This window comes from Sinohyriopsis cumingii, chromosome 2 (assembly GCF_028554795.1).
Source record: "Sinohyriopsis cumingii isolate HCF-2022 chromosome 2, ASM2855479v2, whole genome shotgun sequence".
Taxonomy (NCBI): domain Eukaryota; kingdom Metazoa; phylum Mollusca; class Bivalvia; order Unionida; family Unionidae; genus Sinohyriopsis; species Sinohyriopsis cumingii.
The window spans coordinates 135,343,123-135,369,836 of record NC_142962.1 but is presented as its reverse complement, the minus strand read 5'-3'; the positions used below and the strand labels follow the sequence as shown (position 1 = coordinate 135,369,836).

Genomic DNA, 26,714 nt, shown 5'->3' with positions numbered 1-26,714 from the left:
AACGAATCCGTCGCGACCCTTACTGCGATATCAGAAAATTTGTTTATCATCGACAGCAAATTTATACTTACATAGGCGAGCATCGATGATCATAAATGTGTATATTGCGCTGATTCTCCATCAAGGTAGCTAATCACGGTACCTAACTTTGCTCCATCAATCATAATATTCTCTCTGTTACAAAATATTCCTCGTGACACCGTATCGGCGATTATAAAATCCATCTCTGCATCGCTGATAAACAACCTAGCGTGTCGATGTTTGTGGTCAACAGATCCACCCTGAGTAAATTTGCCGATTATTTTTCTTCCTATATCTTTCGCATTGTCACAGTCCGTCGGCAACCACACATCGGTCTGTTTTCTGTAAGATATAATTGCCTCGCTCACTGTCAACGATACTAACATCGATGAATCCAGCATATATCTCAACAACACCGTAGGGACCCAACGACGTTGAGATAAATGCCTGCCGAACCAAATGTAGCAAATTTTATGTAAATTTTCAGCAAACTCGAACGACGTTACATAAGCGAATCCTGTCATGACAAAATCAGGCAACGGTCTGTTAATCGCTACCCTTGTCATCTCGCTGGTAGGATGACCGAATTTAGCAAAATAATCTGCACAATCGCCATATCCGAGGAAACTTCCGGGATAACACGCGCTCATGTCAACGGAGATCATATCTTCGAAATCGTACCTGGTATTCCACAAACTGCCATGGCCGTATTCGATACAGCTAAGTTGAATATCAGCGAGATATTCGTTCCTAGTAGGCTTCCACGAATTTTTCTCTCTAGCGGCATGAGCGGCCACAGACGGAATTGTAAAGCAATTCGTTAGCAACTGATCGGGATTCGACGAATATTTCACCGCGAGTTTTTTCATCGACTCGTGTAATATCTCATTTCTGTAAATATCACTGCATGGCAAAATAAATTGATCGTATTTTTCTTCACTCGAAAACAACCATATCGATATTGGATCAGATGCGCTTAATTTTTTGATAAATCTAAACATATCATCGGAATTATCTTTCGCGGTGTCCGCCGTGGAATTTTCCACGGGATAAAATTTAACCATACGATCCCGTGGAAATATCATTACCGATTGCGACCACGCATGGGAATTGTGATCGACAATCTCGATTGGCGCTCCTCGGGATCTATACGGCGACGAGTATAATATTTCTCCCGATAACGTTTTCACCGTGATAGGAAATTTTAGTTTTTTACTCAACGCAGCTACATCGTCCACCGATGCACCATCAGCAACGGTACTTGCCCACGCATTAATTTTATCCAACCTTAATTGTGTCAGACCAGATCCACGCCGAGCGTTTTTCATGTGCTCGATAACACGCTCAGCCACGCAATTTATCATCGGTGATTCTTTCATCGCAGGTAGGTTTTTCACATCCGGGTTGTTATTTAGCCGATAAATTCCATAAACAACAGCGCTGGCTGGATAGGATCTAGCATAATAAGGGCCATCGATTCCAAGTAACAATCCGGGCTTAGAGTTTTTATCAAGAATAACGTTTTTCTTACCACCACGCACTGGATCTCGTTTATCGCGAATAATCCAGGTATCATCGGGCATTTGTGCGATAAATTTTATTCCAAAGATAAATCGCTCTTCCTTGTGTTCGGTTTTTATGTGCTCGATTATTTTCTTAGCTCATTCCAGATTCATCGTAGCATCAACAGAGTTTGTTTTCCATGTCGACCAAGTGTGAACCGCTCCATCGTCGAAGAACTCTTTCTTGGCTCGGTCAACCTCAGGAATAATATATTCTGCCTCATCAAGATCAAATGCATCCATGATTATATTTTAGACATATGTTTAAATTATAATGAATCAATGCAAGTGGATACTAATCGGTTCAACAAAATTCTGTGACAAATCCTGCAGAGGCGATTATTGCGGTGCTCACATACATGCGATTCGGCGTGGCAGTAAAGGACCACAACGTTGCTTAGTTTGTCAAGTTGGCATGCGAGGAAAAACTCGATTGTGTCTGGCATGTGGAGGGAAAAATTATCGGGAATTGCGTCGGTATTATGAAAAAAGATCCTCGTCGGTCATAACATGCGAAGAAGATTATATTAATCGATTCAAAGCAAATAATGATTTAAACATATAGATATTACTATATGAATCAAAAATCAGCGATTCCAGAATCAACAATGACATGCGAGTTTAAATCTCACCCAATGATCATGGGATACGAATCATCATCGGATGGTATCATTAGACATATCAAAACAAAGAATCACGTTGGCAACGTTGATAAATCGGGTTATTTTAGGTTTACCATCAGCAAAAACAAAAAACGAAGATGCACACGTTATCTTAATCATCGGTTTATATACGAGAGTTTCCATGGACCTATCAAGGGTGACCTTGTTATCGACCATATCGACGGAAATAAATTCAATAATAAAATATCCAATCTCCGCGCGGTGACACAGAGTGAAAATACTAAATTTGGTGATACCGGTAAATATCCGAAGTATGCCAGGGCGGTCAAATCGATGAATCAAGAAACAAACGAGGAAATTGTGTTTACATCGATGAATGCCGCTGCAAAATATTTTAGTATTTATCCAGCATCGGTACAATTTGTAGCAGAAAAAATACGTAATGCGACGTTCTCCTACCGATTTGGTGCATGGATTGAGTTTTAATATATTCCGATAATTTCAGACTCAGAAATTTAATTAAATATTACAAAATTATTATATGAACGAGGAAAACGTAAATAACATCATCGAAGCCATCGAGGATCTGAAAAATAAAAATGTAAATTTATCCTCAGATTTGGACGCAGGTAAAATCCGGTCCGAATTTGAAACGATCGTCCAGGGAAAACTCGAATACAGGTACACGCTACCGTCTGAATATAAATTCATAAAGAAAATCCAGATTGCGATGTACCAATCGCTTGCGACTGTCAGCGATGATCAAATCGAGGATTTCGTTAAATTATCGACGCTGGTAGAAAAAGTTAGGTCGAGTTTATCAGACGAATATGAGTCAAGAAAAATTACCAGCTCGTGCGTCAGGCAGCTAAAAAAGCTAGTCGATGAAAGTAAAATTAGAATCGAAGATTCTTAAGATTTTTGATTCTTGCCCACAAAAAAAAAAAAAAAATTAAAAAAATCTACTAATTTTGAAAAATTTTCCTGATTTTTATTTATTTTTTGGCCATTTTTTTCTGGCGGATAGATTTTTAAATCCCGAAGATTTTCATGATCTCACAAGTAAATTGATACTCAGTGTTTCCTCGCGTATATCAAGCAAATTTCCATTTTGATCCGTCAGTTTGAAATTTATCCTTGATAATAATCGACTGTGACATCGCAGGTAAAATGGATTTACCGGCTCTTTTATTATCAAAAATCCCGGAGAGACGCTAGGTGAAAACGAATATAAGATAAATCCCTGGTGTGCCTGTTTTGACACAGACGAATCAACGTTGTAGCTATCTTCGATGACATCCGCGTGAAGATTAATCGCGATGACCTCCGTTATATTAACGATACCCGGCGAGATATGCCGTCCCTGTTTGGCTGAATCATTATCATGCTGGAGAATTGATTTTGATTGTAATTTTTTAGTCAACCACGTGGCATGTAATTTCGGGAATAAATCATCGATGGTATCAGTGACCGATTTTTTCATTTCATCAACGTTATAATCAGGAAATTTGAAATTTGGTAATGTTTCCTCGGTTAATCCAAATAACGTCATAAATTTTTGTTTCTCTCCTGAATTTCTAATCAACTTGAAGCTACTGACGGGAAGAATATAATCAGCGACTGATATATCGTTGGTTATCGCCCGAATGAACATACCGTGATAATATTCAACATCGAACGCGAGTTGGTTCAGAATCTTCACACGTTCGATAATAATTTTGTTGCATGAGTCTGATTCATCTAAGATACATTCATGAAAATATTTTTTTAGTAAATTTAATTGTAATTTATGTTCCTGATTAAAATCATCGATGGTTTTTCTTATCAACGTACCGTCTATGGGTTTTATCTTGCTAATTTGGGAAACATCGACAATTTCGACATCCGGAGAGACCTTAGGAAGAGGCAACCATGAAAAAATCTTATCCTTAAGAGTGAAAGCAAAAAATACCGAGTTGGATTTGTGTTTGTTCATGAGAATGATGGCATCTTCGACAAGATCTTTATGCCTGATGGCGGTTTCGTAATATCCTTCATTGGTGGTAAAGTCAGATTTTTTTGGTTCAGGTGGCTCTGGAGAAGCTTCCTCGTGCCAACCTGGAATAAAAACATCTGGTTTTTTTGGTTTTACCGGAGGTGCGATTTCAGGCCAACCTAGCACTGTCCTAATTGATGATTGGTAAATATCAACGATATATGGTGATTTTACTTCGATGATCGATGACAACGTTGGTTCGTGTGCTAATATTTTTATTCCTGGAGTAGCATCGCCGGTTATATTTGATATCCTATAGGTTATTTCCTTATCGATTTGCTCAATTTCGTAGCTGCCTGTTGGTATACTAACGACGGTCCAATCGGGATTTCCATCAGGGCGGTTTTTATTAGCAAAAACAAGCGAATTGTTTGACAATAATCTACCGAATGATTTCAATCTGATATTGGGCCAACTGTTATAGACACGTAACTGCGATAATGCAATTTCCTTGACGCTAATTGGCGTTAGAAAATCGATACTAAATTCTGGCTTTGTTGAGCTTCCTGATATCAGTGTTGTTATCGATGGTGTTGTGTTTGTCACGATTTGAGCTAGTTCGGACATTATTTATATTTATTTGTTCAATCTCGGAGTAGATATTTATCATCGCTGAAAATCCGAGATCGGATATAACGCCGTCGTTGAGACTCTCAGAAAGCAACGATGATAATTTCGAATACGCCTCGTTGACCTGGGATAGTTTACTCGTGTACAGGGAAAATTTTTCATTCGTGCACGAGGATATTTTTTTTGCGATGATATTGAGGACACTGGCGATTGTCGTTGTCGATGATATTACTATCGTTGCAATGATCGGCGCGATTGTTGTTACCGCGGATAAGATTATTCCCGCACCGGCGACTATTGCACTTACCGCGTACACAGCAACATCGATGGTAACTAATCTACGCTGGTATTTCTTTATTTTTACCTGATATTCGTCGAGGAGCTTTTTTAGCGAATCCTGCCACGAACGCGCCTGATTGTAACGGTAGTCCGATGCGGTCATTATATTAACCATATTTTACCCAATCAATTGCAGTCCATATGGATAAATATTCGAAAATTGCAAAATAATTGGTTGGTCCTGTGGTGGTTCTATCTGGCGGTTCTAGCTTAAAAGTTTCAGTGTTATCTTCACCTATAGAAATAACAAAAAACCCGGGATAATATTCATAAATTTCATGATGGTCGGCCGTTACATTGAATTTTATCGCTCCCGAGATAATATATACTCGATATACGCCAGTAATTGGCGAAGTAAAGCTAAGTGTGTTATTCTCGGGTGTCCAGGTAAGATTCTGTGTTTTTACCACAAATGTCAAATTGCAGGGGAGAATTTTTGTCATCACTTCATCCGGCACATAAAAACGCGCCAATCTTTGAAAATTCACTGGCGATATTTTTGAGTTAATATCGCTAATTTGTACTCTAAATTTATTATCAATTCCTGTAACCGTGTCGAGAAGATCCTTGTTCGAACTTCGCATCGTTGAAACATCCACGTGGATTTCTCTCACAATTTCTCTGAGATCGTCGTGTGATGTTGTATCGGTCTTTTGGTCAATTTTTGTAGTTGCGGCGAGAAGTTTTGTGTTCAAGTCTCGAATTTCTCCGTCGTACACCGATGTATCGACTTTTTGACGCGCCAATTCACGTACCGTGTTAATATTCTCGTCAATTTTAGCAATTTCCTCGTTGATTTTTTTTATTTCCTCGTCGAGGTCGTCGTGTGATGTTTTATCGACTTTTTCACTTGCAATTTGACGTATCTCGGAAGTTTCCTTGTTAATTTTAGTAATATCCTCGTTAATTTTTTTTTGTTTTCTCGCTGAGATCGTCGTGTGATGTTTTATCGACTTTTTCACTCGCCAATTTACGTATCGTGGAAATTTCCTCGTTAATTTTTTTGTTTTCTCGCTGAGATCGTCGTGTGATGTTTTATCGACTTTTTGACGCACCAATTCACGTACCGCGTTAATATCCTCGTTGATTTGGGCAATATCATCGTTTATTTTTTTTGTTTTTCCGCTAAGTTCGTTATGTGATGTTTTATCGACCTTTTGATGCGCCAATTCACATACTGCGTTAATATCCTCGTTGATTTTAGTAATATCCTCGTTTATTTTTTTTGTTTTCTCGTCGAGGTCGTCGTACAATGACATATCGACCTTTTGACGCACCAATTCACGTACTACGTCAATATCCTTGTTAATTTTGGCAATATCCTCGTTAATTTTTTTTGTTTTCTCGCTGAGATCATCGTGTAGTGTTTTATCGCTTTTCTGACCCATTACGGTTTTTATTTCGGTAACATCGGTAAAAATCTTAGTAACATCCTCGCTGATTTTTTCTACCTTATCGCTAAGATCATCGTGCGATTCTTGATCAACTTTTTTCTTTGCTAGTTCGTTTGTGGCGGAGGAAGTATCACTAGATTTTTTTATGTCCTCGTCAATTTTTTTACTAAGTTTAGATAAGGTATCGTCGAGTTTTTTAAGATCGTTAGTTAGCCTGTTAAGTCTTCTTGTCAATTTGTCCTGAAGATCGTCGTATAATGTTTTATCGGCCTTCAGAAGCAACGTTGCTGATAGCTCGTTGTCTTTTTTTTCCACGTCCGCAATATTGGCCTTCAGTGGCAACTTCGCTACAATATCGGCGATATCAGCGATGGATTTTGATACCGACTCTGAAAGGCTGGTAAATTGATCAATACAATCGTTATACTCGTCTCGCTTGATTATATCAGTTATTTTGATGTTGCTTGTTTGTAATCTTCCTTCGCTATTTTGAAAAATAGCAACTTCGCCAGGATCTATCTCTGACAGCGATAGAAGATTATTAATATCATCCCTGGTTGCAAATTTTGATGTATCAGCGTCAGTCACTGCTGCTTCCTTCTTCCTGTAGATGAATCTACCATAAATATCAACCATGATATTTATCTACGGTGTATTTAAATACGATCCTGTGATACGGACCGGATGATTTTGAAATCGCATCGAGAACGTTAATTGATTCTGGACCACATATCGGTGGATCCATTACCGTCTGCGTCGGAAGTGTCGAGTACCAAATTGGAATATTTAACTTTGATACGTAATTGATGAATTCTTTCGGTGGCGCTAGTCCGTATGAGTCAAAATAAACGACTTCGCGAGGATTAATCGCGCAGGCGACCCAGTGTGTGCCAGGACCGGTATTTGAATCGAGATTTATTATTCCCGTCTCAGTAGAATTTGGTTTTTCTGGTAGTTGGTTCCGCATAAATATGCCTCTGAAAAATTTTATTTTTTTATTTTTTGCTTCGCTTGATAAATCTAAATTTGAATAGGGCGCGCTAATCTTAGACCGGATCCGTACAGAGGAGGTCGTCCCAATCTTAGGCCGGATCCGTACAGAGGTCGTTTTGGATAAAGGTTGTTTCCCTTTTTTTTACCGTATCGTCCTCCTACTTTTTCTAATAATTTTTTACCTGCGTATCCAGCCGCGGCTGATGCTAGACCGGTTGCTATTGTCGGAGCAAGTGAGGCTAATAATCCAGGAATAGCGGCTAGTAGAGGGAAAAATCCACCTACTTTGACCATGTCTCTGATGGCACCTATACTGAGATTCACATGAACGCCAGAATTCGCTGATTTGGCTTTGGTGAAGCGTTCACGTTGACCCCTAGTTAGCGATAATTTGTTAGGCCCACCATGAATTTGATCATTTTTCAAGGTTAGTTTCATACCGCATCGCTTTGATATCGCTGACTGAAGTTTTTTCATCTGACCCTGGGTCAGAGTTACGCTGACGTGTTCGTATGGCATATTAATAATCGTTTAATCTAAATTTAGAAAAATCTAGGTTTTGTTACATTTTCTCGACAGGTGCGTCGATGACTCTCATTCTGCCGCTGATGCCTTCCAGGATCATTGTTCTATCGCTGAGAATAACCGCGATTGCCCTTGCTGCTCCAGCTGTGTTAATTCTGGCTTTGAAATGGATATCAACGACAGATTGTTTTACCAAATTGAGATGTTCCAGGGAAAAGTAATAGATAGGATAGCGAGTATTAAAATCCAACTGTGATATTTGCAATCCAGTATCGATATTTTGATCACGACCCATAAAACACAGCAAGCGATGATATGCGCGGGCCGTCGAGTAATTTTCAAAATCAATCGATATTTCCTCTGATGGTTCTTGTTGCCCGTTTATCCTCAACGACACGTTTGTTGCTGCGAATTGGTCAAATATCATGTGACTGTGAGTTTGATCGTATCTATTTGCGTTTTGAAGAGCAACAAAGATGTGTCTGGGCGCCGAGACACCTTGTTGTGACGCAATTCGCCAGGTAAATATTCCGTTGATATTAACGTCGATTGAGTCGGTCGTAGTTGTTAGCCAGGACATAACAGACTTACCACCCTGATTCATGAATGACAATAATTTTTCCTCCTCAAGCATCGATGGAACTATCGCTGGCATCCACAAGGTAAATTTGGTAAGGACCACCTTACCGGCATCAGCAACAGCAGCGTCTCTCCAGATGGCTCTGTCATTGCCTGTGTCGTCTTGAACAAAAGAAATTGTATGCTTCGCTCCGTAAATAACTTTTCTGAAATGTCTGCAAAATCCAAAAATGTGAGATAGCGGAATTGCGCAGGAGAACATTAGACCATCTCCTTTTAACATAGCTCTCCGCGTGGCAAATCCGAGGTTGTAATTGGTATTTACTTTTATCATCACACTTTCGACGTCAGCATCATCGGCAGCGGCAGTAACTTTTTTTGGTCTCCTGGTATCATACTGGACATGATCAGTGGTATCGGAGTTATCCTTGGCGAGCATCATGCTAGGACCGGCTGATCTGGTAAAATCATCCGAGTATCTAGCTAGGCCTATAATCGTCGTTGCTAAATCAACGTTGCCCGTAATTGATTCAATTCTCTTCCATCGATCATATAAGTGGCGCTCTTGAATAAAGCCATGATGCCGTTGTTGACGAATCCAATTTTAGAGTTTGCTGCGTAGTTGGTACCGTCAGCGCCTTTCACAATTTTACCAACAAATTCGATATATGCCTCAGACGGAAGAAAATATCTCGTTGTATCGTGAACTTGAATTTCAACGCGATTAGTCGCATTTGGTGTCACTGTGTCGTACGAGAAATACTGGATATCACGCACAGATGTGTCTCTACCTACAGGCTCGTCCATGTCGAACACTTCGTTTGACACTTGTGCGAACATTTATTATTAAGAATTTCATCTAAAACGAAGACCGCTACCCGATATGAAACTTGTGTTCGCAACTTCCTTTGCTAGATTATTTGCGAAATTTGTGTTAGCAACTTCCTGTGCTAGGTCATTTATTTTTTTATTTGCTGCGTCGTTTATAGCTTTACTGACCTCGGCGGGCATTTCACTGGTGCTAGGTAATTTGACGGGCTGCTTTTATTTACGCATTAAATTTGATATTTTACTTTTGACAACATCGAAGCCTTTGCTGGCCAAATTACCAACGCCAGAAATAACAGTCTCGCCGATCTTTCCTATTGCCTTTGATGCAATTTGTTTGGCTGCGGGTCCGATTTTAGGGACTACTCGCGTGACGAGGCTTTTAACGATATCGCCTAATCCGTTGCCGTGAATATATTTATATACAGGCAATCGAGAGTTAGCTATGTGGACCTGTCTAGGTCTGCGTTGATGTTTGTGAACAATCATGTTATTTTAATTGTGTTGTTTTAATCGATGAGTTCGTCAACGAGCTCTTTGTAAATATAAGAGTTAATAACACCGCCGCGAAATAATCGCTGACAAATATCGGAGGCCTCGTTGATTATTTCATGAGAGTTATTTCCGGCTCGCTTTCCTCCGATTAATACCTCGAGGCGAGATACGTCGTTGACAACGCTGTCAGGACAAACGGTATATCCGCTTCCTGTTTTTGGTTTTGGTAATGAGTACGACGATGGTGATAATACGTCTTCGTATTTCTCCTCATCCCCTTCTTCTATTTTTTCTAGAAATTTTATGTAACCCGGATCATTAAAATCGACAATTCTTCCCATCTTAGCAAAATATACCGCGGGAATCCAATCATCTTTGGTATATTTATCGATACTTCTGTCATACAAATATTCGCCTCTTTTATCGAAGTCAAATTTGGCAACTTTGATTAAATTATCTCCTTTTTTGAAATGCCTGATAGCGTCATCGGTAAAATGTATGTAGGGCATGGTTCCTGCGATGGATTTTTTTGTTCCGGTATTTCCCTCAATTCCTGTGGTTGTGGTCCCTCTGTCGGTATTCTTTTGTTGTATTCTTTCCTTGCCTTTGCGGCATTTAAAAAACGAGCATAAATAGGGTCCGATTTCCTCGCCTGGGATAAATTAAATCTAACTCGGTATAGATTATTATACCAATTACTTCGTGTTCCAATTTTTTTCAATCCGTCTTCTGTTAAAAATTTCATCCTGTTGTCAAAAGAATCTACCGCAAATGTACCAAATAATTCAATGTTATTACCAAACAGGTCAAATTGCTTTTCCATCGCTTTCCAACCGTTATCGGTAAATTTTTCTTTTATTTCATCTCGAGGATCTCTCCCCTGACTCTCCTCCTCCTCTTCTTCTTCCAGTTTTTCTTCTACTTGCTGTGGTTGTTCTTGTGGCGCTTGTGCTTGTGCTTGTACTTGCTGCAATTGTTATTGCCGCGCTTGTGCTTGTGCTTGTGCTTGGCGAATTTGGTCCAGTCGATCTGGCACTATTCGAGTGTGTTCCTCAATGTCTCTCAACACAGGAAGAATTCCGCGTTTCTTGATATCTGGATCTTTTACGTCACCAAGAAAAACTTTTTCGGTTGTTTCTGTAACTGGCTTTAACAATTTCGACGATAAATCGGTAAATTCATACTTCATGTCTTTGTAATCACGAACTTTTTTCTTGAATAATTCTTTTGCTGGGATAAGTTTCTTTATTGCCGCTAATTGTTCTCGCGCTAATCTAGCAGAATGAGGCTCTCCAACTGTACTAGTTTTCCGACTCATATTATTTTCAAGTATATTATTTTAATGCGACGTAAAATTGGCCAAAGCAGCCCCTAATGACAACAAAAAATTTAACACAAAAATTTATTCCCGATAATTTATTTTTCCTGTCCTGGACGCTATATTTACTAACACACACGGCGCGACCAACCGATGCACTCGGTCTGAAATGCATGAAAATTGATCTCCGTAGAAGGCGTTATTTCTGCTTTCTGAGGCTTCTACGGAGAAAGTTCGCGTAGGAAGCTTTATTTTGGCTGGAAACTCTGGTCTGTTCAACTTCCCTGCTGCTGCTCCTGATATATCATTAGCTAAGGTTCTAATAAGCTCCTGCCATATCATTAGCTAAGGTCCTAATAAGCTCCTGCCATCTCATTAGCTAAGATCCTAATAAGCTCCTGCCATATTATTAGCTAAGGTCCTAATAAGCTCCTGCCATATCATTAGCTAAGGTCCTAATAAGCTCCTGCCATATCATTAGCTAAGACCTTAATAAGCTCCTGCCATATCATTAGCTAAGACCCTAAAAAGCTCCTGCCATATCATTAGCTACGATCCTAATAAACTCCTGCCACATCATTAGCTAAGGTCCTAATAAGCCTACTTTTAATAAGAAAGGACAAAATTACTTTTATTCAAAAAGTGAGATTAATTCTGATAGTATTTTCTAGACTATAGTTGATGTTTATTACCAGTATTTACAAACCTCTTTGTAAGAAAGCCATTCATACTCCTTGCTGGGTCCTGTTCTGCTTCCCAAACAGGGTCCATTGTCTGTAAACAAGCAAACAATACAATCCACATTTGTTTTGGTTTTCTCATCTTATTTTAAAAGAACAAGAACTATGACAGAAGTGATGTTCTAGACTCAGTAAATAACAGTGAAATTTCAATAGAACAGCACTGCCCAAAGGTGATGTGATGATAAAACAATAAGCACAATTTTGTGTGTGCATGTGTTTTTACATTATTGTAAACTAAACTGTAAAAAGTGACATAAACATAAATTAGCTTTGTAGTAGTTTTATTATGTCATTTCCATTTGGTAAATAAATAAAAAAATTATTGTTTGTTATGTATATTTAATTTGTATTGTTGGTTAGTTTTGTTATTTATTATATGCTATGGGTAATGTAAAAACTGAAGTATGTAGCTGTCCAAAATCAAGTCTGCCTGACCAGAATCATTTTTTTAAATTCTGTAAACAACTTATTCAGAACTAATATTTTCTCTATGAGTGTGGGTTTAATATTAGGATTATTATCAATAGAATTAAACATATTTATCTTGGGCTGAGTCAAGGATGTTGTGTTTACTATGTTCTTCATCATAATTTTAGTAACAGACCTTGTCTAATTATAGCCTGGATCGTTCTGGAAATGAACTTTTATCCAATATCCTGGCTCTTCTTTTGTGTGTTACGTTCTCTTTTTAATCTTGTTTATCTAGAAATTACTCATTTATGCTATAAGATCTTTAGGCAGAATCATTGTTGTGTTCTGTGTTTAATTTGCGCTGAATTTATTTAATTCAAATTATTCTTCTCTGGAAATACATAGTGCTCATCTATAATAATCTTGAAATGAGACATTAATTGGAAATTATAGTGAATTCAAACAAGGAAACCATGGATTAAATTAATGTGATTCAAAAAAGACTGTTGGGACATTATTAACATTCAGGTCATTAGTACATTTGAGACTACAGGCAATTACAAGCACATCAACACCTTCAGCATAGGAATTCATTAGGGATGCCACTAAAGTTTATTTAGAACTTTATTCATAAGAACTTGTGTTAGCAATTCTAGGATTACTTGGGATTTAATTCACAATACTGTAAATTCTTTTTAAATTTTCACTTTGTATTCTAGGGAAATAATGTTTTGTTGAATTTTATAAAACTGGTTTGTGTTTGCTCTTTTCTGTTAGGTATTTTAAGACCACAGAGTCATGATATGTTGAATTACTTCAAAACAATGATTCCTCAAAAGACCAAGTGTGATAAACAGCAGATGTATTAGTACAAAAAGTGATTCCTCTGTCCTTGATTTAGATGTAGACACTGACAAAAACTGATTCCTTTAACCCTGATCTAGATGTAAACACTGACAAAAACTGATTCCTTTAACCCTGATCTAGATGTAAACACTGACAAAAACTGATTCCTTTAACCCTGATCTAGATGTAAACACTGACAAAAACTGATTCCTTTAACCCTGATCTAGATGTAGACACCGACAAAAACTGATTCCTTTAACCTTGATCTAGATGTAGACACTGACAAAAATTGATTCCTTTAACCCTGATCTAGATGTAGACACTGACAGAAATTGATAAATACAACTTAAGAACTCTGGCACATGAATAATGTATCCATCAAACAAAGATGACCCTGCCATTCTTACTTCATTGAGGCTTAATTCAGGACAAACAATATTTACATCACAACTCTTAACAAATATGCATTTTTGTGGGTCAAGTGTAGCCTATCAGATTTTAGTATAAGAATAAAAAGGCATGATTTGTTATGATGACTAAATGGAAAGAAGAAAAAAATGAACAGATGGACAGATGTGATATATAATATGTACCACTAGTTTCAGTGTGTATTCACGGCAGGAATGTGAATAGGATCAAATAAGACATTTTCTGGCTTCTCTGGGATGAATAAACATCAATATTAGGTAAAAGTTAGATAGTTTTGTTTGTGTGCCAGACTTCCATCCCCTGGCATATTACACAATGGCAGATCTGAGCTAATGCAAGCAACATCAACCATGATCTGTGGCATATTACACAGCGACAGATCTGAGCTAACGCAAACAACATCAACCATGATCTGTGGCATATTACAAAATGGCAGATCTGAGCTAATGCAAACAACATCAACCATGATCTGTGCCATATTACACAATGACAGATCTGAGCTAATGCAAACAACATCAACCATGATCTGTGGCATATTACACAATGGCAGATCTGAGCTAATGCAAACAACATCAACCATGATCTGTGGCATATTACACAATGGCAGATCTGAGCTAATGCAAACAACTTCAACCATGATCTGTGGCATATTACACAATGGCAGATCTGAACTAATGCAAACAACATCAACCAGAATCTGTGGCATATTACACAATGGCAGATCTGAGCTAATGCAAACTGCAGTTGGACCTGACTGATAAGTGAAATTAATAGTGTAATTTGTTTTCATCCCATTACTACTGTGTTATTTATGTTAATATACCAATATTATAATGTTCATATGTGTAAAAGTGCAATAACACCTCAGGATGTCATAAATATTGTCATAACATTATGCACAGAAAAGTTTCAACAAATGAGGCATCCAAATATATTTCAGACTCATTTTATTATACTATTTTGCAGGCTGGTCCAAATAAAATCAGCACTTTTTTGTTGGGAGATAACTATAATCTTGGACCTGTTCTCTTCATTTTCTTGGACCTGTTCTCTTCATTCTATATACTCATCCGCTCTCAAGTGTCATAGGTCATCACCCAGTGTCTCACCAGTTGTACACTGATGACACCCAAATATACCAATCTAGCCACCCAACTGAAGTTGATGCTACCATCCAAGGTGTAGAGAGGTGCATTACTGATGTGAAATCATGGATGACATGTAACAAGCTGCAGATGAATGATGATAAAATTGAGGCCATTCTGATTACAACACAAAGACTTTCTCATTCACATCCTTTACCTCAAACAATAAATATCAGCAACACCAACATTAAATTCACACAATCAATACGAAACCTAGGTGTTACTCTGGACAGTACTCTCACATTGCACCAACATGTCATGAACATATGCAAGGCTGCATATCTTGAGCTGAGACGCATCAGCTCAATTCGCAAATATCTTTCAGTTAATGCCACTAAAACAGTTGTGTGTTCATTAGTACTTTCAAGACTGGACTATTGTAACTCAATTCTGTCTGATTCATCTCAATAACTACTCAAAACACTTCAAAAAGTTCAAAACACAGCTGCTCGGATCATACTTAGAGTACCATGATCAGAGCACACCTCCCCACTGCTCTGTACCCTACACTAGCTATCCATTCGATCCAGAATCAAGCACAAAATTTGTTCTCTGTGCTACGTCTCACTGACGGACTCTAGTCCAACATACCTATCTGACCTCACGCATGAGTACACACCAGCAAGATACTTATGCTCCTCTTCTGACAATCGTATACTCATTATTCCTACTATGAAAACAAAGTCATATGGACAGCATTCTTTTGCATACCAGGGCCCAGCAACGTGGAATGAATTGCCCACTGAACTTAGACACAAAGACACAGTGATCACATTCAAGAGTGCTCTCAAAACTCACTTATTTCGACTGCAAGAACAAACTTAAATACCTAATAATGTTTCCTACCTTAAATATTCTCAGCATTGTTTTTTTATGTTTTCTAATTTCATGGTGTTTGTGTTTGTAATCATATCATTATATATGTTTTTTATCTTATAGGTGTGTCTAATGTTGTAAAGCGCTTAGAGCTTCTAAAGATTAGGCGCTATACAAAGTCCTCATTATTATTATTATTATTATTACATCTGTGCTCATTTCAACAGAAATTTACAAAACTCACAAAATAATTCAATCTTTTGTTTTTCAAGGCGTGTTAAAGGTCACGAACTATTTAACTTGTTTAAAATTTTATTTGAAATGGGCTCTCATGGAAGATCATCTATTTCCAAAATCTAAAAGTAGCTATCTGCAATTTGGGGATGTACTACAATAAGTAACAAAGAGTGGGAATTTAAAAAACAATTTTTAAGCCATGACGAATCAACCTTGCTAAGTAGGTAAAGACAACCTTTAAAACTCCCATTGCCCATTTCCTGGGACAAGTAAATTTTCACATGGGCCAGCAAATATCCGGGTATTTATTTCCTGTTTCGAAAAACTGCAGTCAGTTGCCACCCCAAATAACACCAATCTCTGGCACTGTACATTAAGAATGGCATAAAAGATGCCATGATTTTGTCAAATATATGTTCCAATTCTGTGACTGATGAGCTTTTGTGTGTATGTGATTAGGATTTTTAACATAGTTTTAACAACTGTTTCAGTCATATCGCCATGTTGCCTGCAGTGTGGCAGTTTCAGAGTGATGTCTTACACTGGGGAATCATGCCACAGACATGCAGCATGATGTCTCACTCAGTCACATTATCCTGACACCAGGCCAATCAGACATAACACAAACTCTTAATGCTGAGCACCAAGCAAGGGAACTGTTAGTACAATTTTAATAAGTCTTTGGTATGAGATGAACTTTTGTAAAAAAGGTGACTGATTAAAGGTTTCATGTGTTTTTTGTTATTATTTTTACTTTTGTCTTCATGTCACAAGCACATATTTTATCACAAATTTTGAAGATATACTAAATGCTATTTGATATTGTTGTAAAAACTGACTTTTTAAGAAAAAGAAAGATTTAATTTTGAATGACCATAAAGTCTCTTTGAAGAAGTTAATAATCAATTTCTCAATTGAAATGCCATTTTCTTTTCAAGATCTATATAAATAAATATCATTCTTTATTTCTAACTATTGCAGGTAAATAGACATGTGAAAATTAATATATGTGCCTACTGGTTCTACATTTAGCAACCCTTCTCAAGATGCTGAACTGTGCCTCACAAAGTCAAAAACAACAGAAAAGCTCATCTGACATGTTTGACCTGTGTCATCTTACAGCATTCAAGGCACATAGCAAACTTTATTCTTTCACCACCATAGGCAGTTGCTCATTCTTAATATCATGTCTGTCATTTAATAAATCCAGGTATCTGCTAATCCGAGACCGAGTTCACATACCTGCACTCTCATTACAAGTATACACACATGGCCTCTCCCACACACACATTGTTTGGGTCCTCTTCAATAGATCTAACAGCATTAGCATGGCAATAACTGGAAGTGCCATTTACATGTCACAAATGCAGTGCCCTCATTTAAAGGATACTGAACCTTTTGTGCTGGAAACATTTGGAAATCGGATGTTTATTTCTCCAAAATGACTGCAAACTGTGCTTAAATTTTATGGATGTAATAAATAAAATGAACTCATGATTGAGTGTATCTTGTACCTTTGCGTGGACTTTCCCTTAGAGCTTGTTATTTACTCAGGATGAATTTATATGGACTAGTAAAAATTGTCAATTAATGTGCCATTGGGCTATTCAAAATCTTCAAATAATGTGCCACTGGGCTATTCAAAATCTTAATTGGCATGTGAACAAGTGAGTTTTAACTAAGTCTGAAAGTTTAAACAAGGTGCCAAGGTATGTAACACACCTTCAATCTACAAGTAACCCATAAAGTCAGTTTGGTTTCAAGGAATGGATCATACTGATGAGTGCAAAAATGTTTGCTGGAGCAATAGGCAAGACTTACATGTAGTACCAAGTACTTACTCGAGACTTTCAGTCCTCTCTTAAAACCTTCATGCAAGGTTCTGGCATCTTCAAACATAAACTCATAGAGTTTTCCATCTCTATTGAACCAGCTGCCACGGGACCCATCCTGTTAATATATAATTGTAATACAAATCGATTTTGTTTTCCTTTTACAATGCTGGAAAAAAGAATGTATTTATCTTGCACAAACAGTACATGTACCTCTTTTGTATGCGCAAGTCACCACAAATAACATTCAGTATAAGGTCACATTGTAATGTCATTCATGGAGTCCACTCTCCATTGTTGAGCTGTAGCACTAGGTCACAAGAGTTCAGAAAAAACATGCTGAATTTTGTTTATTATTCTTGTTAGAATTTAAATGACTTGAAACAAGGTATCTAGATAAAAAGATAAACATCTGCTTGAAATGTTGCAATGTGTTATACCATCCTCTTCTGTAAGCAATATACAGCTCTTTTTTGAAATATTTATTTCTTAATTTGAAGATTATCAATATAAAATCAGAATAACATTTACATGATGTTTTAACATAGTAACCAGATGTTTTCAGATCATAACTGTAAAGCCTAAACATTATCATGACTGTAAGACTGGAAAATGTATCAAGGGACAATGTTGTTGCCCTAATGAAATCTATTCAAGGTCAAACAAGGAGAAAATATTTAAATGTAAATTTTCATGCTTATTTGTGGAACATAAAGTATTGATTAAACATCTTCTCCATTAAAATTTTGACCAAAAATATTTCTAAAATTTACTTTAAACTTGAGGAATGAAACTGTTTAAAATTACCAACTGCTTTACCTCCTTTGACTGATGCCTGGCTAGGTCATTCTAGAACAAACCAACAAATCACTACTGATTGCCAGGTAAACATGACTGATGTTATTTAGTACAGGACAGAAAATTATGATCAGAAACAGAACAAGACTATCGTCTTGCTTTTCATTTTCTATATGAAGAAAAATGCAGAAAATATAAATCTCCCGATTCTACTGTGTTAAACCTGAAAGTACCAGTATCATGAACAGCTTTCCACAAAGCCCTATGGCTCATTCTATTTTTTTCAAAGAATGTTCTAACCAAATCATGACTAATCCATTTATACATTGAAAGGATTCAGATAATCAATTAGGCAATCATAAGGTGAATAGAAGTGATCAGTGAGAGGGAAGAAAATATCGACAAGGAAATTATCCATTTTTCATTGGGAAGAGACATTCGAACTGAACACATCTTCATTAAACCATTGTTCTACATGGTATATATATATATATATATATATATATATATATATATATATATATATATATATATATATATATATATATATATATATTTGCATCCTTTGTTTTAATTATGAATTACGATGGAAAAAATGAGCACAACAAATATCAAGCACATCATCACAGATATTTTAGGAGATAAGGGGATAAATTTAAAGGAGCAGCACTGGTGGGCATCCATGTATGACTTCAAAGACCTGAAGTTTATCTTCAAAGAGCTATATTGTTGATAATTTTGACTAACAAATTGGGAACTGATGCATTTATTTTCTCAACGTGGCCTGTACAATACAAACATTAGAAATATGCCACAGTTTAATATCCAACAATTGTCATCAGCTGTTTTCTTCTCTGCCTGTCTGTCTGTCTGTCTCTCTTTCAATGACTACTTTGACTTTAAGTGTAGCAATTAATAATTCCAATTTCTAAAATTTCCACAATATTATAATATTCTACAATGCATATATCATGCCACACTATGACCATTGTTGTTCTGTCTGGGGTAATAGTGGTACACAAAATCAGGAAAGATTACTGAAATGTCACAAAAGAGCAGCTAGAGTTATTTTTTATGCTGATTTAGATACACCATCAACAAATCTTTTAAAAACCATAAATAGGCTTCCATTTCAGCAGATAACTCACTTTCAGAAGGGTTTACTAGCCTATAAATCCTTACATCCATTGGCTCCTGGTTAGCTTAAATGGAACTTTAAATTTGTTTTTAAAAGATGTACATATGTATGAATAAAGATCCATCTCAAACAACAAGCTATATTTACCTAAACCAAATTCAGAGTTTTATAAGAAGAGATTTGCTTTTCCTGGAGCCAAACTATGGAATTCCATACCAACTTATATAAAATCAGATGACTCATGCCAATCTTTAAAAAAGCTTCTTGATCAACATTTACAGAAACAACAATTTGTATGATTTTGTTTCATTCAGTACTACATGTACTTTTTACAACAATGCCATATCATGAACTTGCCTATAATGTTTAACTGTTGAAAGCTGTCAGATGACACTTATCACAGCAATCCCAATTAACTGATAACCAATCCTCTTAACAGTAATCCCAATGAACTGATAACCAAACAGATTGCCTGACACTAAAACAGTAATCTCCATAAACTGATAACCAATCAGATTACATGACACTTGACAGTACTGAAGTGATCATCTCAGTGCCACTTAATGCCTATACAGGCTGAGACAAGAATTTTTGTTTAATTTAGTCAAGTTAGTCCTGAGAAAAACCACCAACGTAACTGAAAAATAAAAAGGGCTGCACTAATGAATTTTCTTTCACAGACCTGACTCCAATTCAACTTCAGTCACTATCTATTTTCATTTATAATATCAATCTTACTCCAATTTTTTTCTTCACATAAATAAAATTTTGAGCTATTGCTAAATCATGTACATGAACTTCTTTATTAAGCTGTCCTGTGCATATATAATCTTCACTACAGAAAATATATAGTTTCAAATTGTTATAAATTAGTAATTGTTTGCCAGATTAGGGCAACATTTTCAATACAGTAGATACTCAGTGCAGACAAATGATGTATCTAAACTTTTACAGAAAATTTTGTCATGTGTCAGAGGTAATTATTATGCACACCTCAAAGCACACTTGCCAATGTCATGTGTCAGAGTTAATTATCTCAAAGCACACTGTGATACTGTTTTTATTCAAAGACAAACTTGCCAGGTCCATTTATTCACATCACTTTATCTGTGTGGACTAGATTCAGTACAGATCCGCAATCAATAAGTCAAATGACTTAGATAAAGACATTTGTCAGCGGTCATACCATAAACTATGAAGTTTACAACAAATCTGCATTATCTGGAAATATATTTTAGAACCAAAGTATGATTCAACTATACGAGTTCCATATGCAGATATTTTCTGAAATATGAGCAGTCAAGCTAGACAAGGTACATACATTACCAGTATTCAATCTAAACCACAATGAAAACAAACCATGAGAAATAATACAGATAACAAAAATATAGATAACTAATTAAAACCATATTACAAAGATGCCTACCCAAATATGATACATTTGAGGGACAAAATTAAAATCAAGCAGGGGCCTAAAATCTGTAAAATGTTACCACAAAGTAATGAAAAGCAACCTTGAACTAGGTCTTTTCAATATAAAAGTTCATACCAAATTTGTTTTCAGTCCATAAAGACCTTAAAAGTTTTATATTGTGTTTGTAATAGTTAAGAAGTATGGCTTGGGGACTGGTTGCCAAGTGATAACTGATGGGAAAAGTTTTAAGTCAAGCTGGGATAATAACTTTGTAAACGTTTGCTGGAAAATAGAGAAAATTGGATTGGACCTAGGTTTTCTTAGTACAGGCTTCATACCAAATTTATTTTCAATCCATGAAGTCCTCCAAAAGTATGTGTGCAGTAATAAAATTTGGACATGATTGGATATGATGAACTAGGACAGAGGGACATGTCTAACACTTACAGCTCCCTCCATAGATATGGCAGGGGGATTAAAAAACATAAGGGATTAACACAGAACTTTATCACATTACAACTGATCAGTTACTGATTGGACATGCCTGAATCAATACTGACTGGTTTCCTAGGTCTACAGGTGGTAGGTATGGCTAGGGTTGCGTTACTATGTTATATGATCTGTATTACACCACAACTGATCAGTTACCAATACGACTTACCTCAAGCAATACAGACTGGTTTCCTAGGTCTACAGGTGATATGTATGGCCAGGGTCAGGTTGCTATGTTATATGATCTGTATTACGCAACAACTGATTAGTTACCAATACCACTTACCTCAAGCAATACAGACTGGTTTCTTAGGTCCACTGGTGGCAAAATTGGCTTGGGTCTGGTTGCTAGGTAATAAGCAGTGGCTGCCACAGTAACAGCTCCTACTGTCAGACTTACAGGACCTATCACACTATCAAGAACCATTTGGCTGCCATCACGAAAATGCTGCATTATCTATTGTAGTGTTCTGTAAACAAAACAGCGCATGATCTGAGTACTGCCGAAATGTCCACTGTGTAAAATAGTTTTTTTTTCTAAAACTCATGTTACAATGTAAAAAAACACTCGAAGACCGTATATAAATTATACATGAAATTAAGAAAACTAATGTGTATGTGAAACAAAATATTTTACAGTTGACTCCGGTTAACTGCACAGCCTCGGGTCCGTCACAAGACTGTGCAGTTAAACGGAGTGTGCAGTTAACCGAAGTACGGTACAGTACAGCTTTAAATCAGCACAGCGCGAATATAGGTGAAGAATAACGTATAAAGAAGTAAACAGAAGTAACCTTTCGAGGGAGTGAAGTATAAAATATTAAATAAAATACGGAGCTCTCTCGAATTCGGATAAATTTATACAAAATCTGCGAAGAGCGACTCGTATATAGCACACATCAAAACACTAACAGTATTTTCTTTTGAATAAAATGTAATGCACCGCCACTTCGCCTAAATTCCAAAATATATTAAATTAACCTTTGAATAAATTTATAAGATCCGTTTATGAGGATCATAAAACAACTGGGTATGATGCGACATAAGGCTATCCCTACACAAAAACATTTATAGCACAAACATATAGCATAAACACCTATAGCAGACACGGGATATAGGGACCTCTAGCCAAGGTCACAAAATAAAAAATAGGCGCGGGACTCCGAGTTAGGTGATAAAAACTTACTCGGAAGAACAAACCTATAGAATACGCTAGGGAGTTTAAAATACCCCGTCAAAAATTCATTAAATTTTTGAACAAAATTCTGTTATATAAAAACACATTGCAACTTATCGGGGCAAATCAGTAACACATAAAAACATTTACTCTTTGGCTAAGAGGGGGGGGGGATCTGTCTGGTGCCCCCCCCCCCCACAAAAAAGTAAACAAAACAGGTATATTCTAATAAATATTCATTTAGTGGCTTCTGTAACCCTGACCTTTGGAATAAAGTTTGATCCCACTGTCAACTGGTTGATCAGTGATCACTGAGTGCTGACAGTAGACCTACTACAGTTGGCAATGCATGTGTTTTGATGCTTCATATCTGACATAAACTAAAATGTTATTTGAACAACAAAAAAAATATGTTAACTGAAATGATAGAATGTCAAGGTTATTCAGTCAGGCCCATTTCCATGCCATGGGATGGTCAACATAATTATGTTTTCAAATGTGTCTTGTTATGTAACCTCAGCACTGTTAAAACATGAAAATATTAGACACATCTTTTCAGTAACATGTAAGCTGAATAGATACAAATACAGTGATCATTTACCATTGGATTGAACAAACAAAAAATCATTACAACCACTGCAAACCTATTTTTTACTCCTGTGTTATATATTTTTTTAGTCTGTAGAGTTCGCTGGAGAAATCACAGCAGCAACAAACACCCCAGCAGCAACTACACATATTTGTAAAACTGTATTATTTCTTTCATCAGGATGCCACACAATTAAGTAGCAATGAATAAAGTTATGTTTACAGTATGTTTTAATATAAAATAATCAATAGTTTTCTCTTGGTCTCTTAATCCTTGATATAGTTAGAAAATAAAGTTTTAATTAAACAGACATTCTTTGAACTCACACAATTACATATATAAATCAAATAAAACACAAACTCTGATGATTCAAACAAAGAATGCTGGGCATTACTCAGACAACACGCTCTGTCCCAGCATAACACATTCTCATGTATCCAACCATCTTAAATGAGAAACTACCAAAAACTCAAACAAAATGTTTGGGTCTGCAGCACTTCGACTTTTGTACTGTACTTAAATACAAGGCCAACCTCTAATAATTATTAATTGACTTTTCTCTGTCTAAGCCATTAAATCAATGATTCAACTAACCTTGTTTTCCTAATTATTCTGAGCCAGTGCCTTTTTTGTGAATTTTTAATGAACACTGTAAATACACACTTATAAGTCGAGTCCAACTGCACATAATAAGATCTGCTGTTATATAATGCACCAGCAGATCTGGGTCGAAGCAGAGGTAGAACATAGACCCTGATCTGCATGCACATTATGTTATGGCAGATCAGGACCTTTGTTGTTTGCAGTTTGACTCAACCTATCCACAAACATATATATGGTAACTTTATTTAAAATAATGCACCAACTATCTTGCATTACATACCTATCTACCCATTACTGAAACTTTCTTGGTTGAGGAACAGCAAATCAAGACTGCCTGAAGGCAGGCCTGATCAATACCTTGCAGAAACAAATGACTCAAATTGTGCTTTACACTGTTTATATTATCGACTATGTCATCTTTGGTATCCAGAACTTATAAAGCAGACATTCTTTCATTTGAAGATTCTTTACTCTGCATTTATCCCTACAACATCGGCATCTTCAGTGACAAATACAATGCTGAAATAGCACCATCTTTTGTTTATGTTTATAAAAAAAAGATTTTATGTGAAAAGCTTTACAACATTTATTTTCCAAATTTTAAGTTTTATTTAAATTATTAAAAAACTTCAGAGGCTAAGAATTTTGACATAGGACAGTGGATGGGGTTAGAGTAAGCCAAATGGTTTCACCTACAGGAATTGGGGCTCTGACACACATGGTAAAAAAAACCCATGGATTACTCCTTTATTTCTTAAAAAGAAACAGGGACTATTAAGACATTATTTGTCTGTTTATACATGTATTAAGTAACCTCTCATTCTCAAAGCTATTTCTACACCAGTACAAAAAAAGAAAAGGTTAAAATAATAGCATGATCACAGTTTATGTTACACCCACTGTGTACCTTCTAACCAATGTTTTGAAAGGAAGAAGTGTCTTTTCATTGATACAAGGTTTCTGGCAAAATTTTCCAAAACAACAATAGGAAGGGATGGGCAAGTCTGTAAATGGGTTATCGTGGAAGAATCAAGGTAGATGTGAAAACTTTTGAATCTCAATCTACCCGGGGGGGGGGGGGGGGGGCAGGGTTAGAGCCACATAAGGAGTCCTGATGACTCTTACATCAAGAACGTTTCATTTAATGACTTTGCTGATTTTTCCAGAACCATTTTATTCATGGAAATCAAACTTTTCTATTTATGTTACTTAGTTCAGTACCAATGTAATATGTACAACTGCACTGTCTGTAATGAGGATTTTTCACTAGACACAATACCAATGTAATATGTACAACTGCACTGTCTGTAATGAGGATTTTTCACTAGACACAAAACCAATAGTAATCATGATTGTAAGAATGAAATTTTGCTAGAAATAATTACATAACTTATCAAGTTTTAAAAGTTGGAATTCCAATTAAATTTATGATTATTTTGGCAAAATTAGATGCCTTTTGAAAGCCACTTACATATAAAGATATACAATATAAATTTTGACGATTGCCATACTAAACTAATATTGCTCGAATAAAATACCTCTAACTTGAAAAAAAGCATGTTATGCAATTATGTTATTTTGCTTTCTTTATCAAAGAAATAAATACACAAATAAATGTTTTTATGATGAAGGATTTTTCCCGATAAATAACTGTAACCAATTAAAAATGGTTAAAAGTATAAAAAAATCCTTTTCATGCTTCGAAAAATGTTAGAACAGAAATAATTATTCTTTACTTTCTAAAACTCTAGGAGAACATGTAAACTAATATTATACAAAAGTGGAGGAGTTCAGTTAGTAAACAACATGGATAAAACTTTCAAACCCTCAATCAAACACATAGCTAATGTAATATTAATGCTGAACATTCCGCTTAAGTTGGTTATGGAAGATTAAACTTTACTATTGTTATCAAGTAGTAGTTAATTTTATCACAATTTTCCAAGATGAATTTCCAGTCACAAATTAGTTTAATGTCTTAAAGTTTGATCTATCTTTGTAATCTACTTTTGGGACAAATTAAGATAGGGAGTGGGGAAACATGGCCTCCCCTCCCCCCCCCCCCTTTGATATAAATAAACCACATACCTCTATACCATCTAATACTTAGCATGATATAGCTATAATAAATTATACACACATAAAGGGCAGCTGAAGGACTGCTTTCAGTGTGTACAGGTAGATCTATAAGGACCATAAACCACCTCTGGTATACTTAATAAACTCAACATATGTCTTTACAGCCAACATGATATGCAAAGAAGGTGTATGATCCACTTTATATGGTCAAGTTATTTTATATAAAGTTGATTTTCAGATAATTTACCTGGTACATAGTGATGGCTACCATATATACTCACTCACAGGTTGAGTCAACTGCAAACAGAGCAGACCTGAACTGCAGCTGCATAGTGTACTTATAGATCTGGGTCTCTGTATTTTTTGAAAAGAGTAATCAGTAGACCAAATAATACAAACCATGATTTGCCAGCATACTATGTGATGGCAGATCAGGGTTTATGCTGTTTGCAGTTTGGACTTGACTTATAAGCTACGATATACTGCAAAAAAAATCTGAAATGTAGGTTACTATGACATGTTTAATGCTTCATTGATTTTGCATTGCTGCAGCTTGCTCTCTACCCTGCTGCATACATGAAGAAAAAAAGAGATAAATACAAGGAGATAAAACAATTTTATACGATAAATAAACGATAATGGTAATACAAGATATATAAGATAGTAATCTAAGGTAAATATAC

The 26,714-nt window shown here is 36.3% G+C and overlaps 1 protein-coding gene across 5 annotated transcripts in view; it reads right to left on the bottom strand.

Annotated features, from left to right (window-relative positions):
• Nucleotides 1–26,714, bottom strand: part of LOC149805892 (long-chain-fatty-acid--CoA ligase 1-like) — a 149,830-nt gene that overhangs the window by 71,640 nt on the left and 51,476 nt on the right. For all 5 annotated transcript variants that reach the window (XM_089950650.1, XM_089950649.1, XM_089950648.1 and 2 more), the window contains exons 2-4: nucleotides 21,870–22,053; nucleotides 17,751–17,859; nucleotides 11,989–12,056 (exon numbers count right to left, since the gene is read on the bottom strand). In XM_089950650.1, coding sequence (XP_089806776.1) covers nucleotides 11,989–12,056; nucleotides 17,751–17,859; nucleotides 21,870–22,037 — 345 coding nt within the window. In that variant the 5' untranslated portion in view covers nucleotides 22,038–22,053. The remainder of the gene's footprint in view (nucleotides 1–11,988; nucleotides 12,057–17,750; nucleotides 17,860–21,869; nucleotides 22,054–26,714) is intronic.